Genomic DNA, 25304 nt, shown 5'->3' on the forward strand with positions numbered 1-25304 from the left:
CTTGGGCATGTTCACTCTGTCACTGAGGTCCAATTCTTTATTTGGAATACCTGGTACGTCATTCATAGTCTTGATCTTGTGTAGAAGTTTAAGAGAAGACTAAAATCACACACAACTCTTCACAAGGTCAGAGCGTATTGGTAACAGGAAGCAAAATACCTAAATGCTTCAACATTTACAAATACAGGGCAAGCTTACACTAGCCAAAAGGGAATTTTAAAATTGAGCATAATTGTTATATATAATTACATTTAAAAATCATGTGTATTAACTAAGCTTAGACTCTTTAGATGGAAGTCAACAATGTCACAGAGGTAAGAGCAAACTGTGGTGGTTGAAATACAACTGCTCCACAAACAGCCAAAGGTGTGCGTTTTAATTACATTGCTTGAGTTACAGGTACCCGAAACTCTTTATCTCTCTTTCTGCTAAATGTTTACTGCTGTTTAGTCAACTCCCTGGAAAACTGACATCATCAGAGGCACTCAGCAGAGGCATGCCGTGAAAGAGCTGTGTCAATATCACATGTGGGATAAAAACAAGGCACCACAAAACTTGCTGGTGCTTCACTGGCTCGAAGTAAAGCCTCAATGAGCGAAACCTGTGGAGTTTTTATTGTTATTTGAAGAAGCCAGGAACCTCTACAGACAGCAGCCACGTACCTTTTGATTGTGAGTCTGTTCTGTGTGTTGCTTCCTTGGATGCTTTCTGTAATTGTAAATGTAGCATTAGAGAAGCTTTTTAGAAGTAGGGTAAAAAGAAACACGGCCTAAAACGCCCTATCGGTATAATTGCTCTGCGCTATCTGACTGAGAAAGCACTTCCGATTTCAAATCTAAGCACTAAAAATGTCAGATTTCTGTGTCTGTGGAGAAAACATATCGGTTTTCTCGGTTAATACCGTAAGGCTTAATTTAACCTAGAAGCCCTGTCGAGGTAAGGATCGGCGTCACCAGGGGGCGGCCCCGCAGCCAGCAGCGGGTGGGCGCAGGCTCCGCGTCCCTCGCGCCCGTGAGGCGAGCCCCAACGGTCCCCCAACGGTCGCCCAACGGTCGCCCACCGCCGTGTGGCGCACCTGGGGCCGCCTCTGCCGTGCCGGGTGCTTGGGGGCGCCGCTGCCGGGTGGCTTCTCCTCGGGGGGTGTTTTTGTTAGGACGCCGAGCCGCTGAGGAGGGTTTTAAAGCGCCCCGGCTCTGCTGGAGGGTAAATGCTCATCCTCGCCAAGTTGTGAAACTTGAGCTCCGCTGGCAGGTAAGGAAATGAGGCGCTTGGGCGGTGGGTGACCTGCTCGGAGACCTCGGCAGCTCCCCCTGCCACCCCGGCCTTTAATTGAGAAAAGTAAATGAGGATAAAGGTGTGTTCGTGGGGGACACAGGGCGGCTGTTCCGGGCTCCTCTGCCAGCGCAGGGAGACAGGCGGTGAGGAGACGCCGGCTGCTGCCCAGCTGCAGGGCTCAGCGCCTGTTTCCGTGGTGCTGTGGCACAAATACCCCCCTTAGCACCTGTGGGAGCGATCAGTGAGCGTGTGTTTGCGTGTTTCTGTGCCTGATCGCTTGTTCAGCTCCGTGGGAGGCAATGTAAGACTCGTTTGGTGGCATCTGCCTGTATGTGGGTGAAGCGCGCTGTGTGCCTTTGAAGGTTTGCATGCGCTACACGCGATATTCCACTGCTCATAAACGTCTTCTCCAACGTAACTATTTTAACTGCAGGGGTTTGGCAGGACAGGGAGTAGTGAGGGGCACTTCTCTGTGTGATTCCTGTTTTTTTTTTTATTATTATTATTTATTTTTTTTAACAGGAAGTAGCGCTGTGAGAACAGGTGCACATAGCGCGAGGGGCTTCATTCTGAAACTTGTGTGGAAAGAGGAGATGGGGAGGTGAAGGAGGCGGAATCTCGGCTTTCCAAACTTACCGACTTGCTTTGCTTGTGTGCCTGACTTTGATTTGGCTCTGCTGTGCTAACTTCCTTTTATCTTCCTAATGGAGAAACGCTTGGAGTAGAACTTGTCATACCAGAAGAGGGAAAGGACAAATTGCGATAAGCCTGAACAAGCGTGGATTGTTTTTAAGTGATCTGGATTTACCCTCCATTTGCTGATATTCCCAGTTTGAAGCAATGGGAAGGGCCTCTTGAACCTAAAGGAAACCCCATGTAAGTTAGAGTTTAAAAAAGAGCTCAGAGGAACCTTAGGGTTGTCTTCTGGACAAGTATAGTTTGTTGCCAGAATAGGAGAGAGAGAGAAATGATGTCAAGTCCCCCAAAATGGGACTTAAGCTGAGGGATAGCTCAAGACTAATCTTGGCACTGACAGATGATGTTTATGTCTGCTGTTGACATGCATGATATGCCTGTAACTGTTTCACATTAGCAATAGCCTCACTTCTTAAAACATAAATGCTTTATTTATCCATGCCAGGTAGTAATCAAGAGGCTTGGCAAAATAGCACTTTATCTATCATACATCTGGGACTCTGCCCTATGGGAAACATCAAATTAAAAGGAGGGGGCAGAAACTGGTTAATCTCCTGTCTGGCTGAAGCATGGTTGGAATTGAGCTGGGAGCGTTGTTCCCTGGTTCCTAGTTCCCTTGCTGCTTTTATCTTCTGTCTCAGGAAGTTGAGGAATTAGAGGAATGGTGGCAGAGGACACTGTTAGTACCATCTTATTTCAGTTCGGCTACCATAGTCATATCATATGCTAGAAGCAAGGAGGACAAGAAGGAGGTAGGGAAGGAATGAGTAGAGCTTTCTGGGTTCTTGAATCAGTTCTTCTCCCTGTCCAGCCTGTGTTGAAGGAGAAACTGAAGCAGAAGAGTGGTCTCTGCCTCCTTTATGTCCTTTCCTCTATCATGTATCTGTTGTACTGAAGTCTCTCTTACTTTAGACCATCAGTGCAGGCTGTAAGGCAACATAACGTGACTTTATGTGGTACAGTGTGTTTGAACGGATGATGGGAAGAGAACAGATGGAGAAGAGTTAAGTGAAGACCTTAAGAACCACCTTTTCTGAACATTTAGATAGGGTCAGCAACAAGGGGGAAAGCAGAGGATGTGGTGCTGTGAGTACAACAGAGAGGAAAATGAAAAAACTAAATATGGCCCTCCTTTTGTTGTTGTTGTTGATGTTGTTGTTTCTCCTGTGCAGCTCTGCTGCTAGCTTTCATTTACCTAACTTGTTTCCACTTTTCCCTCTTTCTTTAACAAAACAAAACCAAAACAAAACAACAGAATCTAAAGCACTCATCCCTAGACACACCTCTCACTCTTATTAGACTATTCAGAAACAGGACAGAAACTTAGTTCGCTTTCTCCACAGCTAGGGTGCAAAAGTGTTTTAAATTGCCTTTTAGCTCAAACAAATGAAGGCCTTGACCTGGTAAGATTAGCAGAAGTATAGACTCACGTAGGTAATGCAGAGCCTCAGTGGGCTATTGCTTTGGATGTTTGTAATATGATTCAGAGGATTTATTGTATATCAAAGTAGAGAAATGATGCATAAGGAAATGTGTTTTGTAATAATGATCACTCAGTATAGATCCAAACTTTATCATTTGATGTGCTGTGCCAAGCATGGCTGTTCTGCGTTTTCCAGAAATACTGGTAGTGTAGAAATGGTAGTGCAACAAAACACGACTCCATTTATGGCAGTAGATGAGAAACCTTCAAAAGGCATATTTCTGTTAGGGAAGTTGTATTGCTCTAATCTGTAGAGGTGTTTATCATTTATATCTGCCAGCTCATCCTCAGAGTTCAGTGAATTCAGCTTCTTAAATTATAATCTCCAAAGTCTAATCAGCTATTGAATAAAGTTTAGGCAGCAATAACTGGCCTTGGAGGCACACTTGATCAGTTACCAGAGTTCAGCAGATGGGTGTGAAATCATTTAGCATGGGTAACTTAATCCCTTGAAAATTGTCAAGTTTAAGCCATGATCCAATTCTCTAAATTTTCTCCAGTTTGCTGTTGTATTTTCTGTGCTATCAACTCACCATTACTTTGAAGAGCTGAAGAAACTGGGACTTGCACCCCACCTACTCCTCAGTTTGTTCTTTAACACAGTCTAAGCACCAGCTCTGAGATGGATTTGAAAAACTGTGATGGCTTGAGTTCCTTCCTGCCACCCCCTTGTACAGCACAGTATTTTCGGGTTCTTTTGGTTTTAAATGCATGCACATTAACCAACAAACTAAAGCTGCTTTTTGTAGCTAAGTGCCTCTGCCTACATGTTTTAGCAGGATGTTTTTATTGCAAGTCTCTTGTGACCTTGTAACATTACAGTTACCTGTTTTGCTTCCCTGCCTCTCCAGGTGCTTATTTGCTATAAACCCCAAGTGCTATTTCCCAATAGTACTTTTCTCTTATTTGGCAATTCATTGATGTGGAGAACAAAGAATTTCAATTAAGCAGATAATTCCTTTCTGAAAGAAACATAAAAAGTTAATCTTAATGGCACAGTTGCCCGTGTATGTCAATTTGTGTATTTTGTTTATACTATAAGTCTGCCAAGTTACAGTGCAGTGTTTTAAAGGACTGTATGCATGACCTGGATTTTAAACTCCACTTTGATCACCTGTAAAGCAAGATTGATTTGAATATTTTGTAGTTCTCTAGTATTTCCAGAAGACCTGTGACCCCAAGATGCTGAGTATTTTCATACTGATCAAAGAGAAAAATACTCCCATAGGTATCTTCACATGCATAAGGCAGTCCTGACACGTAGTTTTCCTATTTAGCTTCCTGAATTTATCAAAAAGTAACATAATTTCCATTTTTAGGATGCATCTTTCAGCATAATCTTTGAGAAAGTGCTATTCTTATCTCTGATGGAGAATTAATCCATTTTTTATGGCCCCAGTGCTCTCCCACTCTGAATTTTTTCTTAGCTTTCTTGCTGGAAGTGTGAGTCAGTTTATCTACTAAATAGGTCCCCAAATGTACTGATCCTAGATTAGTTTCCTGCCTTTATAGTCGTAACGTAGCATATCCCAAAAGAAATCAATTAGGGAAAGGTTTCCAAATTAGTTCTTTGCCAGATGATCAGCAAGCTAATGGGGAGCAATTCGTGTTTTCCTCAAGTCTCTGTTTGTGATATATAAAATATATTCTTACTTTATATTTATTTTATATTAATTTAAAAATATATGTTCATCTGTTTAGCTGGATTATCCAGGTAAAACCTCAAGTAACTAAAGATCAAAGTTGGTTGAATACAGGGGAAAATAGAGTCCTTCCTGGTTTAGAGAGAAGAAAAGATATGAAACCCAATGGTAACCAGGTATTATGTGGCAGATGTCATGCCTGGAATGGCAAATGATAGATCTGACTTTCAGAAAGGTGCAATGACAGAGTGTGAACTGCTGATTGTATGAGAGCTCTTTTGCATTCACCTAAGGACATGGTGCTACGTTGATGATGGTTTCCTGACGCAGATGTGAATTTGAAGAAGCCAAATCAGCAGGCCTGGTTTTCTTTCAGCAAAGCCTAACATTAGGCTTGAGGGATGAAATGAATTGGAGGGCTCAAAGTTAAAATATGTTGAATGGCAAGAGGAAGATTATTCCAAAGCTTTGTTTGGTTACATGTAGTTGCTTATCAAATGCTGAATGTGAGTCTTGTTTTCTTCAGAGCAACACTGTGAGGTGTATGAATATTCAGGGAATGATTCACTTGCTGGCCATGTCTTCATACTCTAAAATCAACAGATTGTATGCCAGTTAATTACTGAAGATAAATCTAAACTGCTGAATTCTAATCTGGATTTCATACACTGACAGTATGGCAACCAAAGTTTTACTTCATCCCCTTCTGAAAACAAACCTGATTGTTTTCCAGATTTAGAGGTGATTTAGCTGGGGATGTCTTCTTATTTCTATCTATGCTGTTCATACAAACAGATTTTTTTTCCTGTTTGCACTATTTGCTACCCAAAGTTTATTTCAGAAGTCATAGTTTCACAAGGGAAAATATTTGCTGAAGTGTCCCTTTAACATAGTAAATGATATTTTTATTCCACTACATGCAATGCATTTGGCAGCATCTGTTTTAATAATGCATAATCAGAACGTCTTAATCTAATGACATTACAGTAAAATTTATGAATGTGTTTCTGTGTTGATAAACTAAGGCATGTAATATGGTCAGCTCCCAAACCTGATGTTTCAATATTCTGATGTTTCACTACATGGGGTGGAGGAATCTCTACCAAAGACCTTAAACAGGTAAATCCAACTCCCTAAATAGATAGGAAACCATCATAAACCATCCTGGGAAACAAAGTTCATGCATTTCACAGGGATGAATTCACTGTGCCCAGTATTAGGCAGGTGATGTATTACATCATTCTTGGATAAGACTTCTCCATACTTTTCTTAAAATGTATTATCCCTCTGCAGTTCATAATTAAATTTCTGTTAAATCATCTTTGTACGAAATTTGCAGTGCCTTGGTGGCACTCCAGCTAATGTTAACCTGTATACTATTAAAAGTAAGCTCTTGGCAGTAGAAGTAGGTGATCCTCAGAGATGCCTTCCAACTTGAATTATTCTGTGACTTAGTTACTCTGTGATAACGCTCCCACATGCTTCATAAAACTGTTCTCATTAGGTATAAGTGCAGGTCTTCACAGTGCAGCTAACATAAGCTGTTACCTGAAATTTCATGTGGAGTCTGTTCCTTTCTTTCATGCAGAAAACCTCTTTATTTCTTTATTTCAAGTTTTTATGTCCAACCTAAGGTACAAAACTGGGCTTTGGCTTATTTCTGATTGTAGCCTCTCTTTATGCTTTGCACTGAGGGTATAAATGAAAAACCACATAAGCATGAGTCATCTGCCAGTGTTCTTACCAGCACTGCCTAAACAGTTTCACTGGCAGATTTATGGTCACTCAGATCAGAAGAAAAAATGTCCAGATCCTGAGATGTGTTCAGGGCATGTATTAACAATTGCAGAAGCAGTTAGATTGTAGGAAATGTGGAAGGAGCTTTAACCCATGTACTCAGACAAGGACCCCGGTTGCCCTTGTTAACTCCACATTGAATGTACTTGCTATATACACACACGCATGTGCACACAACTCTAACTGGACTTAAGATACATTTATAACTTTCAAATATTATGTAAGTACATATACGTAAGTACAATGTTTGTTTTAAACTCCTTTGTAGTACAGATGGCTATAATAATTGTTTCAAGAAGGGAAGAAGAACAAATATTAAATATTTGGAGCAACTTTTATGGACCAGAAGCACAGTCTGGCTGCAAAATATCCATGAAAGGAAGATATGTGATTCTCTTAAAGAATGTGTTGACTAAAAAAAAATTCAAATGAGTTAAGTGAATAGTTTTCTTTTCCTGAAAATAATCTTACTTCTTTTTCTAATGAAAAGCATATATATGCAAAGTATATTAGTGTAAGTATAAGTTATTAGTAAACCTGAAAATGTCATTCATAAATGTTACAAGTGATCAATTAAATGTTTTGAAATGGTAAATATTGTCTCTTGGGTTGAAATGTTCTTCAGTGTGGGAAGCTCAGTGTATTCAAAGGAGTAATTTTACCTGAAACTGAAAAGAGCAACTTATGGCCTGATCTGGCAAACTTCAATTGTACAAAAGGAAAATAATAGTAGAATCTTTTGGTACTAGAAGAAAGGAGAGCTGTTATAACAAGCTTTTGTGCAAGAAGACCTGTTCTGGCCTGCTCTGCAGAACATCTTGTAGTATGCTGTGAAAAATACTTAATAGTCCGCAGTCATTACTCACCGATGCTTTGTCCAGTGCCTACCACATTACAAAACAGTTGTAGATTAGCTGAAGGACTAGACAATTGTTGCAAGAAATGTAGTCTGACTCTGTTTTGCTTTGATTGTATTCTCCATTTTAATTAGGAAATTTGTTAGCATCTTCATTTTAGTCTGTAGATTGTGAAGCCTAGCTGGTTCTCACTTCACAAACTTATTTATAAAAGGACAGACTTTGGAAAGGGCTAGAGAAGTGTGTGTTTATGTTCAGAACAAATGTTTTTGTACAAGAGGGAAATTTGTGCACTAGAATGGATTTGGTTTGGATTCACCAGTCATTTTTGATTTAATCAAAGGTTCTGATTATCCAAGGATTAAATGAGAATAATGGGACTAGCAGCTGCTTGCTTCCTTTGAAACTCAGATTTGAGTACTCAAAAACAGAGCTTCCAAATTAGTAGAGACTTATAAAACTGACACGCTAGGTAGACTTCATCTTAAAGTGAGTGTCTTTTATTTGCTTTTCTTAAATGAAGTTAACAAAACTGTTCCTGTCGTGGAGCATAGCTGTCCCTTATAAGTGTCCCTTATCTATAACAGTTAGTAGAGAAGAAATAATTTCCTCATGACAGAGCAGTAGTTTGGTGTTTCTTAACATGACCACATGTGGGTTCTTTTTTTTTTTTTTTTTTCCCTTTCATACACCAGAATAAAACTTACTTGAATATTTCCACATGGAGTGGAGCACTGAAACAGAGTGGGCTATATCTCTTTTATATGTAAGAGTAAATCAAATTTTATTTACAGATTTAGTATAAAAACATAAAGTCGTCATGATTACTGATATGGCAGCAGACTTAGATCCAATTTCTACACAATGAAACAAACTGTGTCTGAAGAAACAGAACTCTTATTAAGTCGTCCTTCTTTCTACTTCAGAAGAGAAAGAGAAATCAATTTCACCCAATGGTAACTTTTAATAATTTGATCTTTTTTCTATTGTTTTTTATTATTATTTTTATGCACTGTCACTTGATAGAATCACAAAATAGCTTGGGTTGGAGGGGACCTTAAAACCCATCCAATTCCAAACCCCTGCCACGGGCAGGGACACCTTCCACCAGACCAGATTGCCCAGGGCCCCATCCAACCTGGCCTTGAACACCTTCAGGGAAAGGGCATCCACAGCTTCTCTGGGGAACCTGTTCTAGGGCCTCACCGCCCTCTGAGTAAAGCATTTCCACCTAACATCTAGGGCATCCTAGGGCATAACATCATCCCTTCTCATGTAGTTTTAAACCTTTCCCTCTTGTCCTATCATTATCTGCCCGAGTAAAAAGTTGCTATCCATCTTTTTTTATAAGCCCCCTTTAAGTATTTAAGTATTCACTTGGCTACAGATGCAAGAAACATCTGAGGAATTTTTCATAAAGACAAATCAACTAGTTAGGGATTAAAGGCCTTTGCAAAGTGACTAGTCTGAAATCTTTTAATGTTATGTTTGTTTTAATAAACAGATCCCTATAACCATATTGTTATCAAACACAATTCAGTTATTACCTCAAGGAACTCCACAGGTTTATTAACAATAGGACCAAATGTGAGTAATAAGCCTTTCAAACAATTCTAAAGAATTGCTCAGTCTTAACATGAAGTCTGTCTCTGAAGGGAGACAGAATATGTAAAAGCTTGACATGAAGTATCCCCTCAGGTGTCATTGCTGCTTAGGACTGTGCTTTAGGACTTCTGGCCTTGCTATAGTGACACTCAAACCCTTTAAAGTAAGAAAAGAGTTCTGTTTCATTTGTCTTCTATGTAATTATAAAGGTTTTATTTCAGAGACAGTAAAATTTGACTAACTTTATAACAATGTATTGCTTTGGGTACTGTTGTACGCTAGCATTTGCCTTAACAATTGCAATTTTTCTGTTTATTCCAACCATATGAAAGAACTCTTGTTTGGAATAGATGTAACACAGTAGCACAAATTCTAGGCTACAGTTTTATTTACTTTAGCAAATACTTTTTTTTTTATTGTTCACATTTAAGGAATTAATTAAAATATTATCTGAAAATTAATCTAGATAAATCCTATGTGTTCATTATAATGGTTGAATTCCTATTTTTTCATGCCCTAGGAATAATAAAAATTCACTGTAAAAGGAGAACAAAAGGGATCTTATGTATATCTCATTGATGAATCATTATGCTGACAGCATCCTGAACTTTGGATATAAATATGTGTATTAGAGAAGGGAAGAATACTACATTCATAAATGGTTCTTTTTCTAGGTCCAGCTATTGCATTCCATTTGTGTTGAGAAAGGCATTTTTTATTTGCAACGCTTCCAAAAGCTTTCTGAATGAAGTGTCCTAGCAAGCCTGTAAGACAAAATTACTAAACTAGAGCATGTTAGCTTTGAAGATTGATACATTGAACCAATTTTACCAAGTCTCTTTCTGAAAATAACATATATACTTTTTAAGTTCTGAAAATTAAAATCAGCATTCCTATGCATAGATCTGTAGCTATACATTTTCTCACTTTTTGGTTTAGTTCTACATATCTTGCATATTTTTATAAGGAAGAATTTGAACTGATTTGACCTACCTTTGATAACATGATTTGATGTGGAAACATGTTCATTTTACATTTGTGTGGAACTGAGGGAGGAATAAATGCCTTGAAATGCTTCCTGGATGCAGCATGGATGGGCTTCGTCATTGGTAAGAACTTGAGAATGCCTGGCATGATTGATAATAAAAAGTGCTATATATAACAGTGGACTTCCAGATTCTCCTTCATATCCTGTTCCATCGGATGTAGCTATTTTGTGGAAGCAGCAGGCTGGCACTTCAGAACTCTGTTGTAAGCTATAAAAAGATGACACCAAGTACTGAAAACTGGGTATGCGGTTACCTGAAGCTTACTTGTTTCAGCTGTGGCGACAGAGCAGGAACAGTAACAGCTTGCATAGATGAAAGTGAAATAGAAAAGCTGGGCACTTGCGTGGGCTTTTGGTGTTGTGACACTGCTAAGTTCCTTTCCTAGCTAAACATATTTTCCAGTAAGAAAATACAGCTTCTCCATAGAACAGGTCATTGAGGAGACCTACATAGCTGGTCAGATGTTCATTATGGACTGCTGCCTGGTTTCAGGGATTGCTTAATCTGTCTCTAGTGATCTTGGTACTTCTGTTCCCTCTAGAGTCTGCTGAGTAAACAGGAATAAAGGATGTCACTTTTTTCTTGCCACCTTTAATAATGTTTCTTCAACTGGGAGGTATCATAGTTTTCCCTGACCTATTTGAAACATGAAATTATTGAATATTGCTTTTGCATGTCAAGTTACTGATTCATCTGTCATGCAATATTGCTTCACTCTATAATGCTTTCTCTCATAATTAGAAAATTATGTTAATACATTAGGTATGGAAAATCAATGCGACAGGGGAATATATTATTCTCATTTAGAAATCAGTTGTGGCATAATGTCTCATACAGCTACTTCCTTACCCACTGGCCAGTTCTGCAAGAATTAAGGCATCCTATATTCAGAGTAGAGGAAGAATAAAATAAACGTGTGTCATTTTAGATCAGGATTTAACTTGCCATGAAGAGCTTTTTGCTTCTTGGTTATACATATTTAGTCAGAGAGAGGAAGAACTCGAAGGCTGCTTTTCCCTTTTCATTAATCAATTTGTTCATTAATCTTTAGGAAAGAATTGATATTAAAAAGTTCTCTTTGTAAGCACAAAATTGACACAGCTGTAGAATTTGTAATTTCAATGAAGTGCTGAGTAATGTGAGACATGGTCCTTTCATAGTGACCCATTTGTTGTTCCTACTTTGAATGTTTTTAATCCAAGCAGAATCGCTTATATTGTTTGCTGATTCTAGCAGAAATGTTTTTTTTTCTTCTTTCTTTCTTTGTTTCCCACAGTCACTTTCCTCAAAATAGCTACTGAATCTTAAATTTACACAGTACTTGATACTGTTCAGTTCCTGTTAGTGTGAATTCAGCATGTTTGTGTTCACAGATGCAGGGTGGCTCATGTTAAACCACCTACATTGCTGCACAAAACATTTCATAGAGGGGAATAATGCTGATACAAAATTAAATTACAAAATCAGAAAGCTGTTTCTTTAGTATTTGTTTAAAGCTTTATGTCTAGAGCTGAGTTTAGACTTGACAAAAGTTTTTGTTTTCATATTGATAAAGCTGAGGAAAAATCAGAACAGAGCCTTGTAACCTGAGTAACCAAAGAGTAAATATTTTGGTTGAGAAATATTCAGAAGAAGTTGAGTTGTATCTATGTTGGACATGTTGTCTATGTTTCTCTGTGTGGTCTAGTCTGAACCTGAGCTTTTTATCTTAAAAAAAAAAAAAAAAAAAAAACAAACTTTGGATGAAATTTCTTTCTTTTGACTGCAGGAAATGAATTTTCCAGCATGTTAACCCTCCTGTGTATTCTGTTTTTTTTTTTTGTTTTTTTTTCTTCTGCAACACAAGGGAATCTCACATCTCATGTATCTCACTGTCCACTGGTGTCTTCTACCAATCCTCTCCTACTTTAGTGTCTGTCCATTTTAAGGAATGCTTAGCACTCTCAATTCTTTTAATGCTTCAAAGTGGAGTTATTTCTGTAAAGATTCATTGCTCATACTCAACTGCAAGGTATGGATTGGTTTTCTTCTGCGGAGAGGCTTGCTAGATAATGACTCTTCAACAAAGCATGTTATAGGAGAGAAAGTAGAAGAGGACTGGGAAGAGACTAGGAGATAGTGGCATGAAAAAGCGAGCGGTGATTAACCACTTTTTTTCTTTATATATATGCTGTATGAGCATTCACTGAAAAAATATTCAGAAAGGATGCAAAAAGAAATCAGATAAATTCACAGAGGGTGGGGTCCTTCAACATCTATGAAATGTGATGGTTCCTATGTAGTCTGTGATTCAGCAAGTCTCATGTTTGCTGGTTATTGGGAAAGACAGAGCAGGAGGCTGATGACTCTGCACCACTGTTGCCCTGAATATCTTTAGGGACAGAGCACTGGGCCAGGCTGGCTTTTAGTCTGAGCCAGCATGGCTGTTCTTACGGTGTTGTAGTGTTCCAAAAATACACAACCATTCTCTGCCTCTGACTCATATGATTTTGATGGATACCTGTCTTGATTACAGTACAAACAATAATAAATACAAGTTCAAGCAGTAGGATCAAGGACTGTACAGGTCCAGATGGCTGAGGAGTGTTTGGTCAGTGTTGGCAAAGCAGCTGATTCTTAGAATGATTGTCGGAGCACATCATGGAAATGGATAGTGTGAGCTGATTTGAAAATCAAGCCTCCTTACACTTTTTTGAGATACCAGATCTTCTGGCCCTGCTTTAGTACTAGCCTTCAACAAAACGTTTTCAGACTAATGTTCCAAATAGCACCTATATCAGTTACAGTACAGGTAATGCAAAATCTCTGTTTCACAGTGCTCTTACACACTTCTGTAGCCCTAGTGAGATTTATGAACATGCATTTAATTGATTAATAAAATTAGTTGTTGTTAAGAATGCTTGTTCTGTTAAGTTGGTTCCATAAGAGCCTAGTGGGCAAGAATTTCCATTTGCAACATGTAGTGAAATGAAGGAAGGCAAACAAAACTTGAATGCTAGCATCAGAGCTAGGCTGAGAAGCCTCTGCTCCAGGGAAATTTGAAAAGGCCTGAGAAATATTATCAGCCTTAATAATGTTCCAGATTCTCAAGGTTTAAAGGTTTGCGTTTCTTTGTTTTGTTTTGGGGGAAGGGGGTGTTTGATTTTTGTTTGTTTGTTGTTTTTTTTTTTTTTTTTTTTTTTTCCAGCAGAATAGTTTATCTGAAATTTTAAGATTTTGTGTTTTGGATCTTTTTGTTAATCATCTATACGGAATCTCTCCCAGTTTCTGTCAAGAAACTGATTATTATGTGTTTCACTGATTATTGTGTGTTTCACTCTAAGGAAAAGAGTTTTAGTGTCTACTGTCTACTTTTCTTGCAATTTCTCACCTTTTGATATACTAGAGCATGACCTTACTTGCACTGAATCATTCACTGTATCATTTTCAGCTTAAGGTTTCCAAGTCTTGCACGCTTTTCAGGTTTTGTTTCTTTTTTTGTGGGGTGTAAGACAGGGGGTTTCCCAGGGATGGTGTCTGGAGTTAAGTAACTTTACAAGACTTAATTGAAGTATTGACCTTCATGGAAGGAAATTGGAAGTTGGGACCCTGAGACCAGTGAATACATGAGTGCAGAAGGGAAAGAAAAAAAATTACTTTAAATGTCAGAATTTGGGGTGTCAGATTTCTTTCTTTCTTTCTTTTTTTTTTTTTTTTTTTAATTGCAGCATTTTATAACTAAATGTGAACTGTAGTGCCAGGCCTGACAATTGTATGCCATTCATTTCTGCATTTATTTTAAGACAATAAAAGTTCATGTTTTGATTCAGAAACTTTCATATATTTTACCAGCTAATGTTTTACTCAGCTAAGGTTGAATTGAAAGCATTTATTCATTGTGTTGTTTTAAAATAAAAGTAAATAAAGTAACAAGGTAGAAATTTGAACTAGTTAGATGACAACTGAAATAAAATAATTAGCCTTTTAATTTAATACAGTAACTAATATTGAATGCAATTTGTGTTCTAAGTCTTGCAAATTCAAAAGCTACAAAATTTCCCTTGATACTGTGTATAACAGAGATAAAGCTTAAAATATCTGATAAACTAAAATTGAATTATGGAGTGTTCTTTAAGCTTTTATGAAAAATGTTTTTTTATTTAAAAAAATGAAGGACTGAAAGGCTACCTACAGTTGACAAACTGCTGTAGGGAGGTGCTGAAGAAACCCCACTTTGCACATGCCATTCTGTCAGTGTCAGCTTTTATATGTAAGGATGAGACGTTGCACAAACATGAGTCAGGAAATTCAGTTATGGTACCAATAGCAACTGTAACTTAATATCCATGGGTCCTGTGGAGGAGTTACTGTGAGGTGATTTTTGTTCTCCAAGAATCACGAAGTATCAGCTGAAGCATTTACAAGATACTTGTGTGTGTTCTTTTTTCCTTTTGTTGTTGTTTTTTATTTCAACTAGATACAGAGTTTAAATTCAGGCTCTGATTAGCAATTTTAGTGGGTTTATTGTTGAAAACAGATGTTTGGCTTGTGACTTTGCTAAATCATAATGCAGTAAATTTAGCAGTGTTTTGTTCCCTTTATATCTTTAAATTTAATTATTTAGCATAGTACATTTAGGATTGGTGTAGTTCTTACTGCTTGTCATAGCTTTTCTCAACAGCACACAACATGGTGGTTTTACAGTGCCTGCCTGCCTAAGCTAGTTTAGCACATTTACCTAATGCACTAACTTAGCTCATTTCCATCAGGGAGGTATTACACTAGTATGCTTGGCCAGGGGATGTCCCTTCACTGAAGGACACCCAGCAGCATGTTGAACAGAGACCTTCCTAGTTCTCTTCTACCACTGACCTGAAATGGTTCAGTTTCAGGCCTCTGCGCAACTTTGGCAAATCTACATTTCTGTCTTAGAGCTTTGCCCCTGCACCCTTAACACCCCCGTCCCCTTGGTTGACCCTTTACACTCTTCAGCTGAATAAAAAAAAAGTCTTTATTATTTCCCATTTTTGTTATTCTATAAAAAATCTTTAGTCTTGTTTTTATTCATTACATAAATGGTAATAAATGAAGGAAGGGTTGAATTTACCCTTCCGCCTATTCCAATGAAGCAGGTGAAGGGGAAATAGAGCAGGTAGTGTCTATATTAACAAATATAAATTAAATTTAACCTATAATCAGATGAATATGATTTCTGTGTGGATAGTCCCAGAGGATGCTGTATAAGTAGTGTTCCTTAGGCAGTCATTCTAGCGATCATCAGAAATTCTTCTATTCCCAGCAGCTGTGGATGGTTATTTAGGACTAAGGATTAACTTAATTAGAGAGGCATGCTGGGTTTTAGAAGGCCAGGATCCAAATATGCGTTTATGACTTCTGTGTTTGATGGTGTCATAAGAACTCCTTAGCAAGGTAGGAGAGATGAATCGGCAATTGCAAGTCTGTGGGATAAATGGCTACAGACTGCCTGTGGCTGGGGGAGAAGCAAGGTGGGAAATGGTGCGGGTGGGAACTGCTCATTTGCTCATTCCAGCTCAGGAGTCTTGCAGCTGAAAAACGCGTGGAGGACTTCTGAGGCTTAGCCAAGCCACTTGATCTTTCATTATGCCATTAAGTACAAAGCAAAGTGATATTTGAATTTGAATCATTGAAACAGTTTACAAACATGTATTTATTCATCCCAGGTAAAAAATATGATGGTATTTAATTATTAGCTATGTCTTCTAAATGCAAGAGGTACTGGAAGGCTACCCAAAGCACTGATATTAAGGCAAGATCTGGATTTCAAGAGTTCCTGGCAAAACCTCGCATCGCTCCATAACTGATAACATTGGTGACCTTGTTATCAGGAGCAAAGCTGGGAAAACATCATACTTAAGAGTTGCCTAAATGTTCACATTCTATTGTCTGAAAAGCTGCTAGTTCAAGGCAGCCATGAAAAAATCAGATTTAATTAAGGCTTTTCATAATTGTGAATACATCTTTTAAATATTATGTTCTTTTTGGACACAGTAAGCTGTTGTTTTGCATACAGGAACTGGGTTAAGAAATTTGCAATGGATATTGGCTCTAAACAAGTTAGTTGTAGCAGAGATTTTTCATTTTATTTGAAATGCAAATCTCAGATTGGGATTTACAGGGTAAAGCTAGCTGAGCGAAGTAAGTTTGTGGCATTCAGACCAGTTTGCTCTGCACTTCCTGGAAGATCTTATTACTTAGGTAATTATAACAAACAGGATTGCAATATCTTTATCTGTGGGCTGGGCTCTAAATTATTGTGAGCGTGTGGCTTAGAAGGGATGATAATAATGTAGACTTACATCTGCTTAACAGTAAAACTTCGGCTATTAATAGCTAGCAATTTTTACTGTTTAGGGGAAAAAGTAAATAATTTTCTTCTTAAGGACCTGAAAAGGTGAGTAGTTTGTTTTTTGTGTTTTACTGCTATGTAAGTTAATCGAATAAACTATGATCGTTAGAATTTGCTAGTATTAAAGCTTTTGCTGTATTATTAGAGAAGCTTTTTCAGCTTTGCTAAGGACTGAACAAAAGGTAATTTTCAATTTGTATATATTTATATATGCAGATAAGTCATGGTGTTTTGCATGCGTTGATGTCATTCAGGAATGAAATCTGTAAAAAGAATTACAATTAAAATATCTGCAAATAGACGGATCCTATTTGAGGCCCTCACCATGCTTTGGGAGTGACATAGCTGTCTTGTTTAACAATAATAAACAATAATAAAAATAAACAGAATCCACAATTGCAGGTACTTCTACAGAGCTAGTTCAGAAACAGTAACTGAAGACGTATGAGATCTAACAAGCTATTTCATAATAATGCTCAGAACAGTCAAACTGCAAGGAGGGAGTGTCTGGGAAAATAGGACTTGCCTGGAGCACAAGCAACAGGTCTGTCTAGAAAAAGATGTCAAGCAAGTAATATTACATTATCACTCTGGAGCAAAGCACATTACTTTTTTTAATAAATCGTTTGATCAGCAGGTTCTACTCTAGCTTGATTCAATTAAGCAGCAAATACGCTGTGGATACAGGTGAGAAAACAGGAGGAGTGTGGAGGTTGGGAGGAGATAGAAGACAGTTCTGGTGGTATTTTTCAACAAAACTTTGTGTTTGTCAAGGTGTTCACTGAATTTTTTTCTGTAAGTAAAATTTCAAGCTTGTAATATTTCAGGGGTTTCTGTAGTTTTTTCACTGCAGGTGATCAAAAACTATATTTAATGTTTAGAAAAAATGATAGTTCTGCCTTTCTTGTTAATAATAAATATGTATTGCTCTAGCAGCTTTAAGCACACAGCAATATCTTACAGCACAAATAAGAACATTCAGTGCAACCTAGTGATAGAAACTCTGTACTGCTTTTAGTATTTTTCCCTTTTTTTCTTCCTTCAGATTTGAGACAGTCTGTTCTGATTTGCAAAAACAGCTGGCAGCCGTAGATCTCTGAGGGAGTGACTCTTTTCTTCAACATCCACCCCAGTAGCAAGACAGCCTGGGTGCCTCTTGGGCAGCTGCTTTCTGTAGGTGGATTTCCTTTCACTGAGATGATTGTGACCCATGTTGTGGATGCTTTGAACTAGGAGAAATACTGCATGGAAAGTGGCTTATTGCAGTTGAGAACTGGGTATCTCTAACATTTTTAGTGAATCTGCTCACCTGCTGGCAGATTAATATGATAACAGAGGATGGAAATCTACCAGAGTCAACAAATTGATGCAACAGAAAAAGAGGGAGTGTTTGAAAAGTTTTGTGTGTACGTATTGTGAAATTTTAAGTTTATATCAGCTGACATAATGACTTTTAAGATTATTCTGAGGATAGTGTGTGTTATTTCCAATACCATTAAATGCAATATTTGGGTTGTTTGCTTTGGAGATCAGATGAAATTCAGGTACATTTAGCATTGTTCATGCTTAAATTATTATTTTGACAAAAAGGGAGAGGTAAACCCAACCTGTAATTTGCATGAATCTTTGCCTTAGGTGACACTAAAGGTTGTGGGTGATTTTTTTTTTTCCTCTTCTTTATTTTCTGATATGGCATTCTCTTATTGCTCTTCAGATCTGTTTGATCTGAAAGTAAATAGTGGCTTGGCCATTATGACAGCCTAAATGGCAGAGCTGAAATTAGAGCCTACTAGTTTCAGGCTCTCATTCCTGCAGCTGTCCCTTTAGATGATGATTGTATACATTGACCAGACTGGATGTAGCACACACAGCTCTCTGATAACAGAGAGCTTATTAATAAATTAGCTTTCTTTGTATCTTTGTGTATTCTTCACCAGCACCATGACGAAAAGTCTGTATCGTAGGGTTCTTAATCTGCAAAAGAAGCAAATAATTATGACTTGTTACTATTTTTTTGCATTGTGCTGGTCTTTTTTCTGAGTTTCTTCATTTGTTATGATGCAGTAATTTGGACTCAGCGTTGAGTATACTTCTAGGGAATTTTTTTTATCTGATGGTCCTGAGAAATAACAACAAAATAATGTTTTTATCTTAAAGCTGGTTCTATTCTCTGGCTGCTAATTCTACATTCTAGTGTTTAGGAAACATCCAACCGAGAGAGCAAATGTAGGTGGTTTAGCTACCAGTCATATCAGTCATTGGTGATAGTGGCCAGTGTCTGAATTATCACTGAATGAACACCATACAAATATATCTATGTGAATTATCTTGTCTTTTAAATCTAAAGACAGGTGACAATCTATTTCTTGTCATATCACATGATAAATACAGATTAGTGAAATTTCAGTGGCATTGGAATAATTGGCCTCAAACATATGACCAACTGCATATGCACTTACCTACTACGTGTATCATTTGAAGGATATTTCTGGCCATTGTCACACAGATGTCTTTTGTGGTGCCTACAAAGGTGTAAAAACAGCAGTTTTGAACCACTGTTTTAAAAATTTACTGTATTGGGAGATACAAAAGTCTGAATGAACTACACCTTTGTGGATGAGAAATCAAATCAAAATTCTGTGACCTTTTAAAGTCTTTGTTGATATTTTGAATTGTGTGTTACAGCACTGCAAAAATTATACCCAAGATCCCTGTTCATTGCCCTGCAGGTGTTGGTTTTATACCTGAGCATTGAAGTGATGTGCAAAAGGAGCTTATTTCAGAGATGAAACAGACAGCGTATATTTTTTTTTCCCCTATGAAATGTCACAGGGGATTCTAATTTTTGGAAAATTTGGTTTATTATCCTTGATCTCAGATGTTAATGAATGTCTTTAATCCTGTTCTAAAGAGGCATCAACTTCAGAAATTTCATACTTGGAGCAGATTGGTCATGAAAAAGTGATATAATGTGGTTATGGAAAGCAGAAGTAAAAATGATTTCAGAATTGTTGGACTTGGAGTCAGAAGTGAAAAACATATTAGGTATCATTACTGTTGGGGTTGAGGCAGCAACATATTTTTATACTTTCCCTCTTTACTAATATGGCAGCAATCAATATCACCAGGAACAGTAAAAGCACCTGTTTCATTCCTTCATTGAAACCTAGACAACCCTCCTTTTCGCCCACAGTGCAAAAGGTTGAAATACACAAACTTTGAATTTAGAAAAGTATTCTTAAGAATGAGGCGTAGGCAAATCTCAGGCTTCCAGTATTTGAGATTTGTTTGTTTTCATTTTCATCTGCATTTCCTTGTTAGTAAAGTATCTTAAGAAAAAAATGAGTCAGTGATAAATGAGAACCTCAGAAATCCCAAGTCATCTATCAAGAATAGGAACTATTTTTTTTTTAATTTTCATATTAATTACAAGGCTGTATTTTTGTTAGCATGGACTTCTCTTTGTATGGCTTAATATAGAATGAAACAGTGAAGTATATTTTCTGTCAGGTCTGCTTTAGTATAATACACATGCTTTCATCTGTCTTTACAGTAGGAAGAGTAAAAGTCTGAGCAAATCAGAGAGCATGGCTTCTGACGCTAGTCATATGCTTGAAGCAGCTTTGGAGCAGATGGATGACATCATTGCAGGTACAATAATGCTTTATTTTACACCAAATTATTTTGATATTTAACAACACTTGTCTTTCTCCCCTCCTACATTTTTCCTGTTTATTTTTTACTTTTTAATTATTTTTCTCAATTTGTCAGTTTCCTGTGTTTTCTGTGGATCAATAATTATGTGAAGAAAAAGTAAAATAAAGAAAGCCTATAATTCTACCTCAGATATGTAAATATTGAAATAAGAGAGATTTAATTTGCTCTAGTGCTATATGGTAATTTAAACAAATCCTCATTCATGTGGTAACTCCACTGAGTTTAAATTTAATGGAAAATAATTGCAATGACTAATTTCAAAATTTACATTCAAACTATACCTGGTCATTTAGTTGACTGTAAAATAATATATATTGTTACTTTTTAAATTCTATTTGTCTGTTGTAAAAAAAGAAGTTTTTACCAAGGTATCTAGTTATCTGGATAGTATATATCTTTATCTTACACACACACATAAATATTCCTAATTATGTATTTTTAAAATATGTTATTTTCTTTATTTGTTGAAATGCATAAGTATAAAATAGTTTCGCTATTAATTACCTTCATGGTTTAATGAGTTAGAATGTATAACTTGTTTTGTTAGCATTCATATCCAGGATCCAAATTAGGAGTTTCTTTTTTACATAGCTTTCCAATAGAAAGGGTGATGCAAGACTGAATTTGCTGTTTTCTGGTGTTCTGGTAAGGCAATTAAAAAAATTTTGTCTCAACATTACAGCATCCGAGAAGGGAAGATCTTTCTGTGGTTAGGACTCGGTAGCCTTGGGGTTTGTGCTCACACACCGTTCAGTGTGAACTCCTGAAAGAAGTATCTGGGTAGGGCCATGATCTCACTTTTGCACAATGGGAAAGCATTTACTAAAGCTTTTTAATTTAAGTAGTGACACCCATGCTGTGCCTTCATTATTTTCCCCTAATGCTGAAGAAGATGACATCAGCCTCTTGTTGCTGCAGTTCTGGCTTATTCCTCCTCTTCTAGTAAAATTTACTGTCCAGAGACTAATATGAAGCTTCATAAATTACCATCAGACTAGCCATAATTAGGCAGAAAGTCTGTGTCCATGATTTCTAGTTTAAAGTATCTCTAGATTTATTGTTTATTATTCTTCTCCACATGTGAAACTTTATTCTATATTTGCAAGTTTATGCCTGCTAAGATACACAGAAATATGAAAATAGAGCACAATTGTAAGAATGTGAATATGTGATAGATACAACTCCACAAATAACTCTTCATGCTAATAGAACAAGTTCCAGACAAATACGAAAACTTAGAAATGTATTTCCTTTTCTTTTTTTTTTTTTTTTTTTACCTGACCTCAAAACTTTCTTCAAGCAAGGTTTTAAGCAGAAGTTATCTGGAATTTTATTTGTTCACCTCTTGTCTTATGAAACACGAACAGATAGTCAGCGAAGCATTGTACTTCCCTCAGATATGTAAACAGAGAACAAGAAAAAAACAAAAAAAAAAACCAAAGAAACAATAAAAGCAACTCCTAAACCATAGTTCATAAAATGGGGAACTGAAATAATTTCTTAACCCTAAATTTGCAGTAGCTATGATACTAGCTAATGCTTCAAAAGAGATAAGACAACATAGAGGTCCGTGGCCCTTTCATCATGCTAGGGAACCTGTGCTTCTAAATCACCTTCATACATCTGGATTTATCTTTATGTATTTATTTTGCTTTCTCACTTCTGTGATAATTTATACATAGCCCAGAAAACATTGTTGATATCATCAATGCATATATATTCCATTCTTCAGAAAAATTTATCTTGTCTTATTTCTTGGAAGGGAGAGATTTTCTTCAGAAAGCATTTATCTTCCAAGAGGAAAAAAAAGAAAAGACACGTTTAAATTGACTTTCAGATTAGATACTGCTCTTCTTCCAGTAGTTGTCAGAGCTTTGTGGTGTTTTCTTTTGAACAAAGAGGTTGGAAAGCTTGATGTGATTTTGAGGATTTTCAGCCTTCTTGTGCTTTAGATTTTCATCTACATCAATCAGATCAATCAGTGTTATAAGCGTGTGCTTCCAACATATCTCAAATTGTCCAGGATCTCCTCTTATGAGCAATAAGAGGCTATGTAATCAATAAACAGGTCTCTCCTTGCTTGTTTGAGCAGTGCTATATTTTGTTTAGAAAAACTTTCAGTTTTACCTGAAGATGCCATTTCATATTCACTTCCCAAAAGTATTTTAGGCTTACAGGCTGTATATTTTTCCACTGAAAGTGTAACATTACTATTTAGTAGCATTTTCATGAGTAGCAACTCTGAAAAATGGTCAGTTTAGAGTCAGATAATAGGAGTTTAGTGTAGGGTATTTTTTCCATGGTATGGAAAGATAACTCATTAAATAATAATATATGACTGCCTTACAAAAGCAATTCACATATTTCTTTTAGTTCGATGGTAGAATAATAATTGAGCCAAGCTTGACTTCTTTATTATCATTTTATTTTCTCCTTCTCCTTTTTCAGATTATTCGTGCCCATATCTTTTTAGGGTTTCATCTTGATAAATAAGCAATAGAATTAAATTGCTCCAGGCTGCCCAACAACATTGCTTTTACCCCTCTCCCTTAGCTGTCGTGATTATGGAGACACGGATAGAAGCAGAGCAAATGATGTAAGAAATAATCTGTTATTCAGTGGTTTGCACATCCTGTTCACAGCTGTTTTGTAGTGTTGTTGATGCCCAAGCTCTAAAACAGAGTAGTATGTAGAGTTTGTTTCCAGTGTCAGCATAGGTCATAAACAAATTGGCAACTTCAAGAGAGTTGACTTTACAACTTCAGGTTGCTTCTTTTTTTTTTTTTTCTTCTAATGCCCACTGTACAATATGCAAAACAGGCTTACATAAAGATATCTAGCAGGAAAAGCACCAGGATATTTCCCAGGCAATGCATTCTGTCAAGTTTCATCAATGTTAACTGAATACTTCTCATATGATTTCAGGATTATATCTACCCAGACCAAAAAAATATTATTTTGTTCCTTTACTTATTTTAGTTGTAATGTAAAGGAAAAGCTCAAATTGTTTGGAGAGTTGTTTACCTAATTTATTTGTTATTTTCCATTACAAGAAATAGAAAAGTAATTTTAAGATAGACTAACTTATTATTATAAGTTAGTCTAACTTAAAATATTTCTGGTAATTCTCTTCTAGTTAATGTTCTGTGTGCTCCAGAACTGTTTCTTGCATATTCTGGTATGATTGACGGTCCAAATGTATCTGCTGGAGCTTATACTTGGATACTGGTGATTATCCCAATTTGTCTCATATTGAGGAACATAGTTATTATTCAAGTTTGATTCTCTCTAATTGAATCCAGTAGGCTTCTGTATGCAATCTGTGGAGGGACTGCAAAACAGGAATGTTCTCTTGTCCTGTATGGTGAGAGGAGAAATAGGGTAGGAAACTCCTTTAGAAGGAGGACTGTCGTAAAACAAACATGGACACAGAGTTTTCTAACTGAAGATTTATATATACCATACTGTGCAAATATTGGACAAGTTATCTGCACAAATGTAGCTGCTCTTTGACTAGCCTGGGAACAGCAGAAATCAACTGTTCAGAGCTATTTCAGCTCACTATATACAGATTCCATGGATATCCTGAGGCAGCATTGAATTCAAAGACTAAGACTAAATTTCATGACTGTTGGAAACATGTATGTGATGAAAGTTGACGTAGGCTTCCTTTGGCATGAGGCCTGAGTGGATACTAGGAAGAACTATACTCCTCTTGGCCTTGGAAAGCAGGTATAAAACAAGCATTAATCACCACTACAGAGAAGTGAGAAGTCCAGAGATACGTAACTGTAAGTGGTTCATTTTTTTAAGTTTGAATAGGGGTGTGTGTGTGTATATGTATACACACGTTTGTTGGTGTATACACACATAAGCAAAGAACAGCATTCTCTGTTTAATTAGAAAAACAATCCTAAGTTCTTATATTAGCTGTAGTTATTATAAAGGACAAGAACCACATTCTAATATGTTGAGGTAAGAACTAGGCATTCAAATACATAATATGAATATTTACAGTCCTACTTTTAGCCTTTTTAATTGGAAAAAGTAATGTCTTTTTCTCCAAATGTTAACATTCCTAATACATGATTCTGGTTAATGGAAATAAAAAGTTTCACTGTAGATTGTGCATCTCAGTGCAATACAAAATGTATTAGTGTTCAGAGTGCATGAGGGTAGGATTGTCAAGCAAGATTAACAAATTAAATTTCACTGGGCTTGATCAAATTTGACAGATAAGTCAGTGTTCCCAAGTCTTTTATGCTTCAGTACATCTTTACTGATAACCCACCCTCATAGCTATATAAATTACGCATGCTAAATAATTAGCCTTATTTGGCTAAAACAGCAAAAAGGACTAATGTAATTGTCAATGAACATGACTTATCCATTAGCCAGAATGACTTGCACTCCAAACAGATGCTTTCTTTAGAGAAAGTACCCATATGTCAGATCAGCCTATATATTCTTTACTTGAGGTTCATACCTATGACATTGCCTCCTGCTGTCCAAGTCGTTAACTTTCTCTTTACTTCCACTTGTACCCCGTCCATTAAAATGTGTGGATCCATAATCCATAGGATTATGGATTTTGCTTAGTTTTTCTTTTAAATTAATTTTAATTAATTAAAACAGTCTTTCTTTTAGTTTGTCAAAATGGTTCTCTCTGTCAGCAATTTGGAAATTCATTATTTTCTTTTGTGAACAATGACCACAAATTTAAGATCTAAAAATTCCTGTCATAGTATTATAGTCTGGTGTAGCTCCAGAATCTCTTGAAAATCAGCAACTAATCAGTGTAATTATTGTTTCCTT

The 25304-nt window shown here is 36.8% G+C and overlaps 1 protein-coding gene across 14 annotated transcripts in view; it reads left to right on the plus strand.

Moving 5' to 3' along the window:
- PPFIBP2 (PPFIA binding protein 2) overlaps positions 1–25304 on the plus strand; it is a 110322-nt gene that overhangs the window by 3399 nt on the left and 81619 nt on the right. For 4 of the 14 annotated variants that reach the window (XM_068685108.1, XM_068685107.1, XM_068685113.1 and 1 more), the window contains exons 1-2: positions 997–1251; positions 20326–20423. In XM_068685108.1, the coding sequence (XP_068541209.1) occupies positions 20360–20423 (64 nt within the window). In that variant the 5' untranslated portion in view covers positions 997–1251; positions 20326–20359. Of the gene's footprint in view, positions 1–555; positions 672–994; positions 1252–20325; positions 20424–25304 lie in introns of those variants that run through there. The other 10 variants (XR_011097374.1, XR_011097375.1, XM_068685110.1 and 7 more) reach the window with 5 other exon arrangements.

This window comes from Anas acuta, chromosome 5 (assembly GCF_963932015.1).
Source record: "Anas acuta chromosome 5, bAnaAcu1.1, whole genome shotgun sequence".
Classification (NCBI taxonomy): Eukaryota; Metazoa; Chordata; class Aves; order Anseriformes; family Anatidae; genus Anas; species Anas acuta.